This window comes from Schistocerca americana, chromosome 11, assembly GCF_021461395.2.
Source record: "Schistocerca americana isolate TAMUIC-IGC-003095 chromosome 11, iqSchAmer2.1, whole genome shotgun sequence".
Lineage (NCBI taxonomy): Eukaryota > Metazoa > Arthropoda > Insecta > Orthoptera > Acrididae > Schistocerca > Schistocerca americana.
This window is the reverse complement of record NC_060129.1, coordinates 180640833-180655930: the sequence shown is the minus strand read 5'-3', so window position 1 is coordinate 180655930 and position 15098 is coordinate 180640833. Positions and strand designations below refer to the sequence as shown.

The window sequence follows — 15098 nt, the reverse complement described above, 5'->3', positions numbered from 1 at the left end:
ACATTCATACACACATACATACATTTATACATTTTTATAATTAATATATGTATTTATATATTGTGTACATTACAAAATATATAACCTGTGTCTGCCCAATTGTCCATTTGGGGATCATATAGAAACTGAAATAAATCGGCAAATAATTAAGACGGCCCTGAATACAAGGCGATGTTTTTTTTATGAGGCTCCTTGAGAAAAAAATTAGTTTTTAGATATTCAGACTACTCAAAATTATACCCACTTTTACTGGCAAAGTATCTGCCAAAAAGTTAACATCATACCTATTCTAAACTTATGCCATGTATTGACTATCTACATTTTGACAATACTGCAAGTAAAATAAATGAAAAGAAATGGTCTACCTTTTTTGCTTGCAAACTCTTTAGTCAATGGTATCATTATTTTTAATCATTATCATCCTCCTAATAGCACAGCTGTGAAATTAATATTTTCTTTGTCACAAACATTTGGCTGTTTCTTCTTAATGTGTTGCTCTTTCTGACATTGTCTTTGAGGTGGGACCTGAGAACACAGCTGTTTTTTTCCCCAAATATCTATCAGATTTTGCTTACTTTCTTTCTTGCTTCCAACCATATCACCCACCTGACGCACTATCATTTCCTGTATGGAACTAACTGGACATCCCCTTTCATTCTAGTCATACATCATGGTGAGTGTCAACAACATTGCAACACAAATACACCACTGGCCACTGTCCAGGCTTTTACAGTATCCTGGAGAAATGAATACTATTCTTAGTATTTGTCAAATTTTAAGTCAGTTTGATTCTGACTACAAATGGATTCAGGCAAACGCAGTTTGAATGTAGTATAAAAATGATGTTCATAAAAGCCAAAGTATGTGGCATGGATTCCCACGGTTGGCAACACTACGAAATTTGCTGCTCGCTCAACACAACCCTCCCTGCTATCATCCTTGCTTTCAGCCAAGCTGGGGTCACTATTTGCCTTCCAAATTCCGTGACATGTTTAAATGGTATTCTAATACACTAACAGTGACCGAATTTCTCATTTGCAATCCACTAAGTAAATCATTACAGTCTCTCATAACAAAATAAAATACTGGTCTGAGTTCTGAATTAACTAATATTTTTTGAAGGACGATATTTCCGTTTTTGAATGTTACCATTACTCAAAGAGCGGCATTAATGTTCGTACATGTTATGCGTGCACGTATGAATACCTTACTGCAAATCTGTTGAAATATGACAAAAATTTGTGAGACGATAGAATTTAATGCTACTTCCTCGTGTGTCTCACAAAACTGAAATTTTAGTCAGAACAGTAGACTGCTGTAGTGGCTACTTCATAACTTCTTGCATATCTCTTGCAGTAGCGCCACAGATGTCAGCGTTGCATGATTATTTGAGCAACATCAATCCTGTATCAAGCACTTCAGTGTACCGGAAAATATCAAGAGTGTTGGAACGCAAGTATTGTTTCCTATTCTTTAAAATAAATCTGCACTTACCTCAATAACCACAGCTTCACCTCTAAATGTAAGAAAGCCCCCGAAAAATGTATGCCTACACCTATATACTCTACCAAACAACATAAAAATGTTGACCTCAGGAGCAACAGTTTAATCTGCAAAAATAAGATGACCCTGTATTTTTTTTAACAATGAATTTGGGAAAAACTTTGTCTTATAATTGGGTAAATATGTTATACATTATATACATATATGTTTCAAGTCAGATTACAAAAATCTTATGTAGACATTGATCTTCCTCTTATCTTGCACGTCACTTGTGCAAAGTGCAAAATTTCATCAAGATACATACATTAGTGTGACTTTCTGAGTGGCAAGTGAATATATCATCTGTACTTCCTATCAGCTAAGGAAATGGAGATAACAGTATGCTGTGTACTAGAAAAACATCCAACTTCTAGCAAGCTGTTGACAGATGTCTCGTACTGCACTTCAATCAACTGAACTTTCCTCAAGAAAAAATTGATGATTCAAAAGGAGCTAAATATACAAAGAGCATCAGGCACTGCAATATACCAGCACAAAATAGAATACCATCTTTTCTATGGTAGACTACCTGTTAGAACTAAACTGAACTACATCACTGATCACAATACGCTTACTAATTTGACATCTCATCACTAGTGTTTGATGAAGCATTGCATTGACCTCTGGAACCCTTTGAAGACATAAATGTAAGTCCTGATCTCTTCTGCATATCCAAAGTAACATGCTTCAGCATTAAAATAAGTACTTAGATATGGACAGAACAGTGTGTGAAGAATCCCTGACTTACCACACACGGATTGGTAGAGTTGCAAGGCCCAAAACAAATCACTTCATAAATAAAACAGATTACTTTAATGAAAAGTAATTACATTCCTGTAACCGGTGCACCCAGCACATAAATATTGATTATAAATGCCACAGAATTGCAAATTCATACTATTAATGGTGATTAACAAATTAGTTTCACAGTGTCGAGGGTAATAACAAAACTGTCACTACATTATTTATATATGAAGATGTGAGATGGGAATGTGAGGTCTCACAGGAGACGTGCCAGACACAAGTCCCTGCAGTCGCACTACCCTCCGTGTCCTCGGTGGCTCAGACGGATAGGGCGTCTGCCACGTAAGCACGAGATCCCGGGTTCGAGTCCAGGTCGGGCCACGCATTTTCAACTGTCCCCATCGACATGTAGTGACGCCTGTATGCAGCTACGGGTATTCATTTCATTGTTAATTTCATCACTACATTAATAGCAGCTACCCCCCCGGAAGGCAGTCAATGGAGTAGAAATCCTGCAAAATATTTTATTAGAAAGTTTTCTTTGATACAACTGGAAAAGTAGACTTAAATTACTCATTTTCACAAAATTTAAGAGGTACAAAAGCAGAAAGCTTATTTACACAACATTCAACACACAATGAATAATTGTTTAGTGGATGAGCTTGCCATATCTTCCGGGGTAAAACCTTCTCCATCCCTCGCCTTCTTGTCCGCTCCGGCAAGCAGCAGCATCCTCGTCGCTTCTTTCTTTGTGGTGGTGGCAGCCCAGTGGAGTGGCGTTTTCCCCCAACGATCGCGGGCATTTAACTGCACTGGCGACGTTAGCAGCACCCACAGGATCTTCAAATCACCTCGATAAGCAGCCATGTGCAGAGGTGTCTGCTTGTTCAAGTCTTGCGCATTGACATTTGCCCCCGCATTCAGCAGACACTTGACAGTGCGCAGTCCCACATCTGAGGCTCTGTTCGAACTGGAGAACATACTTGTACCATCGTTCATCACTGCCAGGTGCAGGGCTGTAAACCCATTGGTATCTCTCGCATCAACTGGTGCACCTTCGGCCAGCAGGTTCTGCAGCTCATCCACTCTGCCACATTTAGCTGCCTCTGTCAGCCTTGCTGCCATGTTCTGTGTCTGGTTCACAGGTGAAGTCTGCTTCACAGATGAAGTCCTGCAAAATACACCACAGTTAGCACAATTCTCTACACTGGCGATACGGCACGTGTAATTATTACTGATGTTACGAATGCGAAAGTAACACTGTCTGTCACGCTTCACAACTAAACCGCTGAACCGAGTGGGATGAAATTTGGCACGGAGATAGCTGGAATGCTGAGGAAGAATAAAGGCTACATTAGAACACATGTAGTACAAGATATTTACTGACTTTAAGCATATAATGCAAAATATGGAACAACAAGCACTCTTTGGACAAACTATTTACTCTTCAATTTTTGAGCTTTATCATATTTGTGAAAAGACTTTTATTGTTTGATTCAACATAACAAATACAAAGCTAACACAATCCTAAATGCGTTTAATCCATACTTGCATACAAACATTATACATAAGCACGTCAAACAATAGAAAATCCAGGATGGAATGTAACAATACGAGAGAAGGAAAGTTGCTACTCACCGTATAGCGGAGATGCTGAGCCACGATAGGCACAATAAAAAGATTCACACAATCATAGCTTTCGGCCATTAAGGCCTTTGTCAGCACTACACACACATACACACATGCACACTCACGCAAGCGCAACTTGCACACGCGTCTGCAGTCTCAGAGAGCTGAAACTACACTGCGACCAGCAGCACCAGTGCACGATGGGAATGGAGACTGGGTGGGGGTAAGGAGGAGGCTGGGGCGGGGAGGGGGAGGGATACTATGGGGGGAGTGGGGGACAGTGAAGTGTTGTAGTTTAGACAGAGGGCAGGAGAGAAGATGCGGAGGGAGGAGAGGGGGTAAGTAGCGGAAAGGAGAGAAATAAAAATAAAAGAAATTAAAAGACTGGGTGTGGCAGTGAAATGACGGCTGTGTAGTGCTGGAATGGGAACAGGGAGGGGGCTGGATATGGGTGAGGACAGTGACTGACAAAGGTCGAGGCCAGGAGGGTTACGGGAACGTAGGATGTATTGCAGGGAAAGTTCCCACCTGTGCAATTCAGAAAAGCTGGTGTCGGTTGAAAGGATCCGTATGGCACAGGCTGTGAAGCAGTCATTGAGATGAGGGATACCACGTTCGGCAGCGTGTTCAGCTACATGGTGGTCCACTTATTTTTCGGCCACAGTTTGTAGGTTGCCGTTCGTGCGGACACACAGATTGTCGGTTGGCGTGCCTACATAGAATGCAGCACAGTGGTTGCAGCTTAGCTTGTAGATCACATGACTGGTTTCACAGGTAGCCCTGCCTTAGTGACTGGACTGGAGTAGGTGGTGGTAGGAGGATGTATGGGCCAGATCTTGCATCTTGGTCTATTACAGGGGTATGAGCCACGGGGTAAGGGATTGGGAGCAGGGGTCATTTAAGGATGGACGAGTATATTGTGTAGGTTCAGTGGACACCAAATACCACAGTAGGAGGGGTGGGAAGGATAGAGGGTCGGACATTTCTCATTTCAGGGCATGACGAGAGGTAATCGAAACCCTGGCGGAGAATGTAATTCAGTTGCTCCGGTCCTGTATGGTACCGAGTTACGAGGGGAACGCTTCTCTGTGGCCGGACTGTGGGAGTTTAGGAGGTGGTGGGAGACTGGAAAGATAAGGCAGGGCAGATTTGTTTTTGTACAAGGATGGGGGGACGATTACGGTCAGTGAAGGCTTCAGTGAGACCCTCAGTATATTTAGAGACGGACTGCTCGTCACTGCAGATGCAACAACCGCGGGTGGCTAGGCTGGATGGAAGGGACTTCTCGGTATGAAATTGGAGGCATTGCTGGTGGTTAGTATATTTGATATGGACGGAGGTACTGATGAAGTCATCTCTGAGGTGGAGGTCAACATCTAGGAAGGTGGGTTCTTGGGTTGAGTAGGACCAGGTGGACAAGTTGTTAAGGTTCCAGAGGAATGCAAATAATCAATCCAGATAGTAAAGGTGAGGACACCTTATTCACATTCCTCTGGAACCTCAACAACTTCTACCCCTTTTGCTTCACCTGGTCCTACTCAATCCAACAACCCACCTAACTAGATGTTGACCTCCGCCTCAGAGATGGATAGATCAGTACCTCTGCCCATATCAAACCTACTAACTACCAGCAATACCTCCTCTTCGACAGCTGCCACCCATACAGCCTAGCCACCCGCGGTTGTTGCATCTGCAGTGACGAGCAGTCCCCCACTAAATATACTGAGGGTCTCACTGAAGCCTTCACTGGCCGTAATTATCCCCCCCATCCTTGTACAAAAACAAATCTGCCATGCCTTATCTTTCCAGTCTCCCACCACCTCCAAAACTCCCACAGTCCGGCCACAGAGGAGCGTTCCCCTCGTAACTCGGTACCATACAGGACCGGAGCAACTGAATTACATTCTCCGCCAGGGTTTCGATTACCTCTCGTCATGCCCTGAAATGAGAAATGTCCGACCCTCTATCCTTCCCACCCCTCCTACCGTGGTATTTGGTGTCCACTGAACCTACACAATATACTCGTCCATCCTTACACGACCCCTGGTCCTGATCCCTTACCTCGTGGCTCATACCCCTGTAATAGACCAAGATGCAAGATCTGGCCCATACATCCTCCTACCACCACCTACTCCAGTCCGGTCACTAACTAAGGCAGGGCTACCTGTGAAACCAGTCATGTGATCTACAAGCTAAGCTGCAACCACTGTGCTGAATTCTGTGTAGGCACGACAACCGACAAGCTGTCTGTCTGCACGAACGGCAACCGACAAACTGTGACCGAAAAACAAGTGGACCACCCTGTAGCTGAACACGCTGCCACATGTGGTATCCCTCACCTTAATGACTGCTTCACAGCCTGTGCCATACGGATCCTTCCCACAGACACCAGATTTTCTGAATTGCACAGGTGAGAACTTTCCCTGCAGTACACCCTACGTTCCCGTAACCCTCCTGGCCTCGACCTACGGTAGTCACTGTCCTCACCCATCCAGCCCCCTCCCTGTTCCCATTCCAGCACTACACAGACGTCATTTCACCGCCACACCCAGTCTTTTTACTTCTCTACATTTCCGCTACTTACCCCCTCCCCCTCCGCACCTTCTCTCCTGCCATCCATCTAAACTGCAACACTTCACTGACTGCCACTCCCCCCATACTATCCCTCCCCCTCCCCGCCGCAGCCTCCTCCTTAACCCCACCCAGTCACCACTCCCATCATGCACTGGTGCTGCTGCTCACAGTGTAGTTTCAGCTCTCTTAGACCGCAGATGTGTGTGGAAGCTGTGTGCATGTGTGTATGTGTGTCTACTGCTGACAAAGCCCTTAATGGCCGAAAGCTATGATTGTGTGAATCTTTTTATTGTGCCTATCGCTACTCAGCATCTCCGCTATATGGTGAGTAGCAACTTTCCTTCTTTCGTATCGACACATAAACGTGTCATATTTTAGCCATTTAGTGTCACACATCTCTTATACCTTCTGAGATGCTCGAAGACTCACAACAGCATCGCTGAAATGCTCTATGATAAACAGAGATACATAGTGAGGCTACATTTGATTACGATATGCGAGCACTGCCACGGGTAACAGAAAGATATTTCAGGGCACATAATGTTACTGTACGTACAAATATTATAGTTTCCACTGCGACACCCTACAAATCATTTATTTTTCTTTCTTCATTAGTTTAATGCTATTTTAATTATTTTAGAAAGACCACATTTTATTTTAGTACCGTCACCATCGCTCACCATAACAAAACTACTTATATGCATCACCGGCTCACAGACTTGGGGTTATCTTTGCTGACCCTCAATCAAGAGGACCTAACTTCGATTCCCGGGCAGTCAGATTTTCTCCACTCGGGACTGCCAAATGGGGTCTCACAGCCAATAAAGCAATACGCACATTTCATTTCATTACACAGGCATGTGAGTGTTGCCGTGTTAACAGCTAGAATATGCTCATACAATTGCCAATGTGTTTAATTCATACTTCCTACTAATAATATTAAATGAAAAAGTATATTTATTGTTTAAATTTTTGTAACTAAACTGGTGAAATGATTTTGATGAAAATTACGGTATATTGATAATTTTTACTTTTTGGACCGTCTGACTACATCTGAATGAAACCATTTTCGTGCCATACACGTTTTGCCTTTGTTCTCTGCAAGGCATCTTCAGTGGCCTGGTATATGTACATATTTTTTACTATTTAGTTTACATTCTGGGACAATGTACCTATAGGTTATAAACAGTTCTGATGGCTGTTTTTGCTATCATTAGTAATATTTTAAATTCTACTTACAGGTTGCACGGACGATTTTCTACATATTACGTTTCTGTTCCATTTTTGGAGCTGCTCCTCTTCTCATAATTGCCACTTTGGTTTTTTTTCCAGATTTCACAGCACTAGGAACTGAACACTTGTTTTGGTGCAATGTTTTGGTTTGTGTTGCCAACTGCCAGATGTCATTGCCAACAATTGAATGTGTGCATGCAATCAGATCACTAATACTTCCAAAATTACGCTCAAAAGTTGACAATAACATTCAATCTTTGGTAACAACATCCGACAATTGGCAACAAAAAGCAAAACCTTGCATCCTGATCTTTAGGTGTTCAGTTCCTAGTGCTGTGAAATGTGGAAAAAACCCAAAGTGGCAATTATAAGAAAAGGATCAACACCAAAAATGGAATAGAAACGTAATATGTAGAAAATTGTATGCTCAATCTGTAAGTAGAATTTAAAATATTATTACATCATAACAAAAACCAACCACCAGAACTGAAACTTCCTGGCAGATTAAAACTGTGTGCCAAACTGAGACTCGAAATCAGGACCTTTGCCTTTCGCGGGCAAGTGCTCTGCCAACTGAGCTACCCAAGCACGACTCACGCCCCGTCCTCACAGCTTTACTTCTGACAGTACCTCGTCTCCTACCTTCCAAACGAGGTACTGGCAGAAGTGAAGCTGTGAAGATGGGGCGTGAGTCGTGCTTGGGTAGCTCAGATGGCAGAGCACTTGCCCACGAAAGGCAAAGGTCCCGAGTTCGAGTCTCTGTCTGGCACACAGTTTTAATCTGCCAGGAAGTTTCGTATCAGTGCACACTCCGCTGCAGAGTGAAAATCTCATTCTGGAACCATCTCCCAGGCTGTGGCTAAGCCATGTCTCCACTTATCCTTTCTTCCAGGAGTGCTAGTTCTGCAAGGTTCGCAGGAGAACTTCTGCAAAGTTTGGAAGGTAGGAGGCGAGATACTGGTAGAAGTAAAGCTGTGAGTACTGGGCGTGAGTCGTGCTTCGGTAGCTCAGATGGTAGAGCACCTGACCGCGAAAGGCAAAGGTCCTGAGTTCGAGTCTCGGTCGGGCACACAGTTTTAATCTGCCAGGAAGTTTCATATCAGCGCACACTCCGCTGCAGAGTGAAAATCTCATCTGGAAACATCCCCCAGCATGTGGCTAAGCCATGTCTCCGCTATATCCTTTCTTTCAGGAGTGCTAGTTCTGCAAGGTTCGCAGGAGAACTTCTGCAAAGTTTGGAAGGTAGGAGGCGAGATACTGGTAGAAGTAAAGCTGTGAGTACTGGGCGTGAGTCGTGCTTCGGTAGCTCAGATGGTAGAGCACTTGACTGCGAAAGGCAAAGGTCCTGAGTTCGAGTCTCGGTCGGGCACACAGTTTTAACCTGCCAGGAAGTTTCATATCAGCGCACACTCCGCTGCAGAGTGAAAATCTCATCTGGAAACATCCCCCAGCATGTGGCTAAGCCATGTCTCCGCTATATCCTTTCTTTCAGGAGTGCTAGTTCTGCAAGGTTCGCAGGAGAACTTCTGTAAAGTTTGGAAGGTAGGAGGCGAGATACTGGCAGAAGTAAAGCTGTGAGTACCGGGCGTGAGTCGTGCTTCAGTAGCTCAGATGGTAGAGCACTTGCCCGCTAAAGGCAAAGGTCCCGAGTTTGAGTCTCGGTCGGGCTCACAGTTTTAATTTGCCAGGAAGTTTCATATCAGCGCACACTCCGCTGCAGAGTAAAAATCTCATTCTGGAAACATCCCCCAGCATGTGGCTAAGCCATGTCTCCACTTATCCTTTCTTTCAGGAGTGCTAGTTCTGCAAGGTTCGCAGGAGAACTTCTGTAAAGTCTGGAAGGTAGGAGGCGAGATACTGGCAGAAGTAAAGCTGTGAGTAGCGGGCGTGAGTCGTGCTTCAGTAGCTCAGATGGTAGAGCACTTGCCCGCTAAATGCAAAGGTCCCGAGTTCGAGTCTCGGTCGGGCACACAGTTTTAATCTGCCAGGAAGTTTCATATCAGCGCACACTCCGCTGCAGAGTGAAAATCTCATTCTGGAAACATCCCCCAGGCTGTGGCTGAGCCATGTCTCCGCTATATCCCTTCTTTCAGGAGAGCTAGTTCTGCAAGGTTCGCAGGAGAACTTCTGTAAAGTTTGGAAGGTAGGAGACGAGATACTGGCAGAAGTAAAGCTGTGAGTACCGGGCGTGAGTCGTGCTTCGGTAGCTCAGATGGTAGAGCACTTGCCTGCGAATGGCAAAGGTCCCGAGTTGGAGTCTCGGTCGGGCACACAGTTTTAATCTGCCAGGAAGTTTTAGTTATATTTTTGTTTATTTTGGTAGTGTTGTTGTTTTATGTTGATGACGCATGCTTTTTTTATTTGTTGTTATGTCTTTGCAATTTTCAAGCTGATAGGTTAGTTTCATTATCGCTGCCGTGCTGTTAATCATGGCTGCTCTGTTGTCTATTTGCACCAAAGAAGAGCAATGTTCAGTGATCCATTTTTTGTGTTCCGAAGCCTTATCAGGAGTGGAATTCATCAAAGTCTTTCGGTACAGTAGGTAACACTGTTTCGCCGTAACGGAGTGTCTACGAATCGATTGTTATGCATGATGAAGGAGGCGGACAACCATTTACTGTCACAAATGAAGAAACCATTGAGCGTTCACGTGAAATGATTCTCTTAGACAGACGATTAACTATTGACAAAGCCTGTCTGCAAATTAGTCACGATTGTGCCTACGAAATCATCCACAACAGACTTGGGTTTCATAAAGTTTGTGCAGATGGGTCCCAAAACAACTCACACAGTTGCATAAACAAACACACTTGGACACCTGCAAAAAAAATTTGGATCGCTATGGTAACGAAGGGGACAACTTCTTAGACAGGATCGTAACTGGTGACAAAATATGGATCCATCATTACAAGCTGGAGAGTAAATGGCAGCGTACAGAATGGAAACATCCAAGTTCGCCGTGCAAGAAAAAGTTCAAGACCCAACCGTCCACAGGAAAACTGATGCTTACAGTTTTTTGGGACACACAAGGTCCAGTACTGGAACATTATGGGGAAAGGGGCACAACAATAAACAGTGTACATTACAGTGAGATGCTTACTGCAGGCTAAAGCCTGCAATTCGAAGCAAATGCCGAGGATTGCTGTCATATGGTGTTGTTGCACGACAATGCCTGTCTGCATACTGCTGCCGACACTGCAGAAACGATCCAGAACCACAAATTTGAAGAACTGGATCATCCTCCATATAGTCTCAATATTGTCCCTTCAGACTATCACTCGTTTGGTCCACTCAAACAGGCATTAAGGACCCGTCAATTTGCCTCAGACGAAGCAGCAAAAGAAACGGTGCATTCCTGGCTCGCAGCTCAACTGAGAACCTTCTTTTATGAGGGCATCAGGAAGCTTGTACAACAATGGACCAAGCGTGTTGAAACGCAGGGAGACTATGTTGAAAGTTGAAGTTTCCTATTTGATTATAATAAAATTTTTTAACTACTTTGCGGATTATAAGACTTACCCTCGTATATTTATTTATTTATGTTATTTATTTAATTTGGTTTAGGGAGGCCTTCATACAAATAGTATCTGGTCTATAAAATAATGCAAGAAAAACTTTTCTCAAAATAGCAGAGATGCTCAGTGGTACCAGTCCATGATGGGAGTGGCAACTGGATGGATGTAAGGAGGAGTCTGGGGCAGGGAGGGGTGGGGTAGTCAGTGTGGATAGCAGCAGCCGACTCGGGCTGAGGAGCGGGCTGTGGGCAGGCATCTGGAGATAGTCGCCGAATGTTTAGGCAGTGGCACGGGACTCGTGACGTAGGGTGCTAGTGTGGACAGAAGGTAATGAAGAGCTTCAGTCAGGCAGAGCGGTGCAAGTTAGCCACAGTCTCTGTAATAGACTTGGCCATCGTGTAGGTACAATCACTAAGCAGTTAGTGCAATCTGTACTATTTCTGAATAAAACAGAACTTGTGTAACATTCGGGAAAATTTACTTCTACCCACTTCCTAGCCTTGTACCTTCACACCAGGGATTTCAACATCTTAGCCAGATGAAAAGTCTCTCTCTCACTAAGGTCAACCGGCTAAATCCCTTCACAAACCGTGTCACTCAGTCCCTTGCAAAACCCACACTTGGGACACGACAGCACGAGTCTCGTGGATTCGAAGTATGCACCACAGAAATCTTTGTACAGACCACACCGCGTCTCACACACTCATTGCAAACCAGTACAGGATCTGCAAAAGGTAAATTGTTGTCAACTTTAGTACTGATGAAACAGCATTTCACTAGATCTGCCATCACTTCAAAATGTTCCAGAAAATCAACTCCTAAGATAGAGGAGGAGGAGGATATTAGTGTTTAACGTCCCGTCGACAACGAGGTCATTAGAGACGGAGCGCAAGCTCGAGTGAGGGAAGGATGGGGAAGGAAATCGGCCGTGCCCTTTCAAAGGAACCATCCCGGCATTTGCCTGAAGCGATTTAGGGAAATCACGGAAAACCTAAATCAGGATGGCCGGAGATGGGATTGAACCGTCGTCCTCCCGAATGCGAGTCTCCTAAGATAAAGGCACTGACAAAAAAACCGTAAGTAGGTGAAAAATTAGGACAGAAGTGTAACAAAATCTCCCATTCACTCTACGAATTGACGTGTGTATTGTCTGCCACCGTTCAGATACGATAAGTAGCTGACATTGGCTCAGAACCCAAATAGACCAAAAAACTGCATTCTGAATTTCTTTCTTTCATTCTATTTCATTTAATTTCTTTCTTCATTCTATTGGAACACCTGCACACTGCTACTGTAGCATTGAGAGCACTGTACACTACAAATGTTTGCGTTCTTATTAAGGTTCCCACTAGGAAAACTGATCAGCACCACACAGTTTCTAGCTTTGTGTCCAAACTTTTTGTGGAACCAAAATCGAACAGTGTTTACATAACAGCTGGTATATGACGTGTGGTTTCGCAGGTGCCTATCCATTTTATAGCATATGGTTCACTACTTACAGGGCTGGAATAGGGGGTGGTAGGAGGGTTCATAGGGCAAGTCTTGCAGTGGGGATGGTCACAGGGATAGGATCTATAGGGTAAGGAGGTGAGTGCAGAAGGAGCATAGTGTCTGAAAAGAATGTTGCGGAGTTTGGGAGGGCAACGAAAAGCTATTCTAGATGTCGTGGGCAAAATCTCTGACAGAACGGATATCATTTCAGGGCATTATTTTAGGAAGTCACGGCCTTGTCAAAGTAGCTGATTGATACATTAAAGACTAAGAAAATACTGGGTGACGAGCGGTATGCCCCGAAGTTGTTTTTTTGAGGGATCAGCAGTACCACGATTGGAAGTGATGACCCAGGAAATCTGCTTTTGAACTAGGCTATTGGGACAATTATGTCCAGTGAAGGCTGAAGTGAGAGTGGTGGTGTACTGGTGTAAAGAGTCTGCATCTCAACAAATATGTTTGCCTCGAATGCCAAGTCGGTATGGGAGCAAATGTTTGACAAGGAAAGGATGGTAACTATCAAAATGTAAGCACTGTTGTTTCTTAGTAGGTTAGATGTACACGGTGCGTAGCTGGCCTTCGATGAGGATGAGATCAACATTGAGGAAAGTGGCATGGGATTTAGAACACGACCATGTTAAATTTAATTGGGAGAAGGTGTTCCAGGAATTTTAACAGGTCAACATCACCATGAGTCCATATGGCAAAGATGTCATCAATGAACCTGAACCAAATGAGGGGTTAAAGGCTTATGGATCACGGGACAGCCCCATCCAAGTGACCCTGCAGTCCCTCCTAAGAGCCTCAGGCTCATCACATTAACTTATACCTCAATCCATAGAACTTCTCACCCCACCCAAAACATGCAGCCCCATCTTATACCTTCTTCCCAAGATCCACAAACCCAATCACTCTGGCCATCCTACAGTTGCTGGCTTCAAAGCACCCACCGAACATATATCTGCCTTAGATGATGAACACCTCCAATTCATAGTACAGAGACTTCCCTCATATATTGAGGATACCCACCCTTTCCTAGATTGTCTGAAATCCATGCTTGTCACACTCTCATCACACACCTTGCTTGTTATTACTGATGCCGTCTCCCTGTATACCGACATCCCCCACATACATGATCTCTCTGCTGATGAACATTACCTGTCAATGCCCACCTGATTCCAATGATTCCAAGCCTATGATATCCTTCTTGCTCACCTCAATCAACTTTATACTTACCAACCATTACTTCACCTTTGACGGACAGACATACAAACAGATCAGGGCTATGGTCATGGGAACCAGGATGGCTCCTTGCTATGCTGACCTTTTTCATGGGTCACTTGCAGGAGGCTTTCCTGGGATCCATAAGTCTTCAGCCCCTGGTTTGGTTCAGATACATTGATGACATCTTTGTCATATGTACTCTGACCTGTTAAAATTCCTGGAATCTCTAAATACCTTCTCCCAATTAAATTTCATACGGTCCTATTCCGAATCGCATGGGACTTTCCTTCATGTTGATCTCATCCTACCCAAAGGTTAGCAACACACTTCCGTCCAAATCTAACCTATTAACAAACAACAGTACTTATGTTCACTGCGGACACCAGTGCAGGCCACTAAAGCTCTAGGCGGACACTTGTAAGCGCACGTGAGCTGAAATCGTACCCCTGCGAAACCTGTAAGTTCGTGTTGTGCACATACATAATATTGACAGTGAATATAACGTCTGTGCAAGAGGCGGTGCTAGATATAGAAATACAAGTACGGTTTAGCTGCATGATGACCATGTGATAAATCTGCATGCTGTCTGATGCTTATAAGTGTCATATGCATTTATTGCAACAATTGTAACAACACCTATGATTTATTGATTTTATTGCAAACTGGAAAGACAATGCAATTCAAACAAGCAATAAATCCACTCAATTGAGAAAGAATTAGTCTGAAAACACCAAAAGATTTATCAAATGCAGAAAAAAGAGAGAGGACTCATCTGCAATGTGGTGCTATGGAAACCCAATCCTGTATAACAAATAAGTTTGCAAGGTGTAGAGGTGGTGTTTTTATAGCAAACCACAAATAAGTCCACATACTGTACAGAAACCTCATGTTCTGAGCAATCAATGCAACAACATTTTCGGGTTAGAAGGCCCTGTGTCGGTCGATTTGCTGCCATTGCAAACAATGCACAACACAGACGACTAAAGATGAAAAAACACAACTGCAGACAGGAAAACATTACGTGACATTTGGTTTGTTGCACGTACTAACAGGAGTGCACAGCCTAACAAACTAAACTGAGTACTCAGCTAGCGAACGTGCCACTTATAAGCGTTACTTGCACTGGCTTGTTGACCGCAGAAGCGC

General features: G+C 43.9%; 1 protein-coding gene across 1 annotated transcript in view; it reads right to left on the bottom strand.

The window, feature by feature from the left end:
- Positions 1-2745: 2745 nt before the first annotated feature.
- Positions 2746-15098, bottom strand: part of LOC124553501 (serine/threonine-protein phosphatase 6 regulatory ankyrin repeat subunit C-like) — a 211211-nt gene continuing 198858 nt past the window's right edge. The window contains exon 8 of the mRNA XM_047127355.1: positions 2746-3672. Within this exon, the coding sequence (XP_046983311.1) occupies positions 2914-3672 (759 nt within the window). The 3' untranslated portion in view covers positions 2746-2913. The remainder of the gene's footprint in view (positions 3673-15098) is intronic.